Raw genomic sequence first — 2,907 nt, 5'->3', positions numbered from 1 at the left:
TTCATTTGATGATCTTTATATTAGATGGTTGATTGTGAACGTTTATGAGTTTAAGTAGAATGTCTTATATGAATGTCAAGTAACAAAAAGTTCAAATTTTCCACTAAAATTAACATAGATGAAGAAACGATGACGTATATAGGCTTGTCTACGACCTCCGAGAGGTCAACAACGTCGGTATTGTCTTGGATATAGACTCCAGTCATGACAAAGTTGGTATTAGAGCCCTAGGTTAAATTCTGAGGATAATAAGTTCACATCAACCACATTGAGTAGTTTTTAGGTCATGATAATGAAGTGCACCACAATCATGAATTAAAGACTACATGATATGTAGGAGAAATTCCCTTCATCTAATTTTATCTTGCCTTTTCGAATGTCTGATTTCTTGGTGTTAGAAGCGTGTATAACATCAATTCTTATTGTTTACAAAAATGAACACTAGAAGGAACGGTGGTCAGAGTAGAGGAGGAGCAGTTGCTGGGGGTAACCAAGTTACACCACAGGCTCCAGCTGAAGGAGTATCCATGCCAGTTAACCCAACTGGGTTGACTGATGTGGAGGTGCGGACCTCTCTGACCCAGATGGCTCAGGCCATCACCAAGTAGGCCCAGGCTATGACATAGAATGGCTGACAGGCTACGAGATTTCACGAGGATGAATCCTGTCATTTTCACAGGGTCCAATCCAAGACTTCAGAGGATCCCCAGGAGTTTGTGGGCGAGGTGCATAAGATTTTGGTGGCCATGGGGCCCAGAGATTTGGAGAAGGCTGAGTTGGCTTCCTATCAGCTCAAGGATGTTGCACAGACTTGGTGCAAGATGTGGCAGGATAGCCAAGCGTTGGGTGAAGTTCCGGCCAATTGGGAGCTATTTAAGACAACCTTCTTAGAGAGATTCTTCCCCAAGGAGATGAGGGAGGCCAAGGTTGAGGTGTTTATCAACCTTAAGCAGGCATCAATAACAGTCTGTGAGTATTCCCTAAAGTTTGCGAAATTATCTAGGTATGCCACTTCCCTTGTATTGAATAGTAAGGATGAGATGAGTAGGTTCCTTACAGGAATCACATAATACCTGGAGGAGGAGTGTCGAGCTATGATGCTCTATGATAGCATGGACCTCTCCAGGTTGATGGAGTATGTCCAGCAGGTAGAGGACAACCAGAACAAGAGGGGTGTTCGTGATGTTAGGAGGCCTGAACCTTTTGATCAGGTAATTCCTAGTGATGGTGGCAATAGGAACAACTTCGGCGTCCTTAAGCAGCCAAGATTCAAAAAAGGCCATTAGAGTTTAGGAAATTCTAACTTTCAGAGGAGTGTAGCACCTAGAGAAGGCACACCCGAGCCCAAGAAGGGCAATGAAGGTGATGTACATCGTCCTAGAAAGGACTATGCCAAGTGTGGCCGTGCTCGCAGTGTAGAGTGCAGACAGGGACTTAATGTCTGCTTTGGATGCGGTAAGAACAGGCACATGGTCAAGGACTGCCCACAGAACAGAGGTCAGGCTGGAGGTAATGCTCAGCCTAGGGCTAATCCACAGGGTGCAGCAGCAGCCGAGCCTCCTAAGAGGAACAGATCTACTCTCTGAAAGGCAGGGAGGAGTAGGAGAAGTTAGCTAACGTGGTCACAGGTATGCTGCAAGTATTCTTAACTTCTGTTTATCCCTTACTTGATCTAGGGTCTACTCTTTTCTTTGTAACTCCTTTGCTTGCTCTCACTTTTGAGATATTGCTTGAAGTTTTACATGATCCTATAGTGGTTAGTACACCTATAGGAGAAAATGTAAGAACTGATAGAGTATACAAGGATTGCCCAATAGTTGTATGTGGTAGGACTATGTGTGCAGACTTGGTTGAGTTACCGATCCATAATTTTGATGTTATCCTTGGCATGGATTGGCTTCATAGTTGTTATGCTTTTATGGATTGTCGTATTAGGGTTGTGACATTTCGTTTCCCTAATGAAGTAGAGCTGGTCTGGGAGGGGTACAATTCGAGTTGTCCTAATTCCTTGATTTCGAACCTTAAGGCCAATAAATGATGTCCAAGGGGTTATTATGTCATCTTGTGAGTGTCAATGATTTAGATCATGACATTCCTTCTATAGACTCAGTGCCTGCAGTGAATGAGTTCCAAGATGTATTTCCTGATGATTTGCCTGGAGTTCCTCCCCCTCGAGAGATTGACTTTAGTATCGACTTAGAACCCGATACTAAACCAATTTCAATTCCTCCTTACAGAATGGCTCTAGCTAAACTCAAAGATTTAAAACTGCAGTAAAAAGATCTCACTGATAAGGGTTTCATTCAGCCGAGCATATCCCATTGGGTGCTCCAGTGTTGTTTGTGAAAAAGAAAGACAGAAACCTTAGAATGTGTATCGATTATTGGCAGCTCAACAAAGTCACTATCAAGAATGAGTATCCACTTCCTAGAATAGATGACTTGTTCGACCAACTCCAAGGGTCTAGTTTCTTCTCGAAGATTGATTTTCGTTCAGGGTACCATCAACTTAGAGTTAGGGACAGAGATATCCCAAAGACAGCCTTTCGTACCCATTATGGTCATTATGAGTTTCTAGTTATGTCGTTTGGTCTCACTAATGAACCTGCTGCATTTATCGATCTCATGAACAGGGTCTTTCGTGAGTACCTTGACTCATTCTCATCTACTCTAAGACCAAGGAAGAGCATGAGCATTATTTGAGATTAACCTTGCATGTACTTAGACAACATCAGCTGTATGCCAAATTCAGCAAGTGTGAATTCTGTCTTAGATCAGTGACCTTCCTGGGTCATGTTGTGTCAGACAAAGGTATGGAGGTAGATCCGAGGAAGACTGAGGTTGTAAGAGCTGACCAAATTCTCTTACTCCCACTGATATCCGTAGCTTTTTGGGATTGGCTGGTTGT

The 2,907-nt window shown here is 43.1% G+C and overlaps 1 protein-coding gene across 1 annotated transcript; it reads left to right on the top strand.

Moving 5' to 3' along the window:
• Positions 1–434: 434 nt before the first annotated feature.
• On the top strand, positions 435–1,586 carry LOC138349342 (uncharacterized). Its single transcript, XM_069299666.1, has 4 exons — positions 435–604; positions 680–1,003; positions 1,127–1,211; positions 1,311–1,586. Exons 1-4 carry the CDS (start codon positions 435–437, stop codon positions 1,584–1,586), a joined length of 855 nt encoding a protein of 284 aa, XP_069155767.1.
• The last annotated feature ends 1,321 nt before the right edge of the window (positions 1,587–2,907 follow it).

This window comes from Solanum lycopersicum, chromosome 6, assembly GCF_036512215.1.
Source record: "Solanum lycopersicum chromosome 6, SLM_r2.1".
Classification (NCBI taxonomy): domain Eukaryota; kingdom Viridiplantae; phylum Streptophyta; class Magnoliopsida; order Solanales; family Solanaceae; genus Solanum; species Solanum lycopersicum.
The sequence above is the reverse complement of the archived record's forward strand: the minus strand, read 5'-3'. Positions and strand labels throughout refer to the sequence as shown.

What these genes read in the sequence shown, in the direction of transcription:
- LOC138349342 (XM_069299666.1), top strand. Translation starts at nt 435, where the DNA reads ATGAACACTAGAAGGAACGGTGGTCAGAGTAGAGGAGGAGCAGTTGCT. An exon ending in ATGGCTCAGGCCATCACCAA is followed by an intron (nt 605 to 679) that starts GTAGGCCCAGGC and finishes TCATTTTCACAG; the next exon opens with GGTCCAATCCAAGACTTCAG. An exon ending in GGCCTGAACCTTTTGATCAG is followed by an intron (nt 1,212 to 1,310) that starts GTAATTCCTAGT and finishes TCTAACTTTCAG; the next exon opens with AGGAGTGTAGCACCTAGAGA.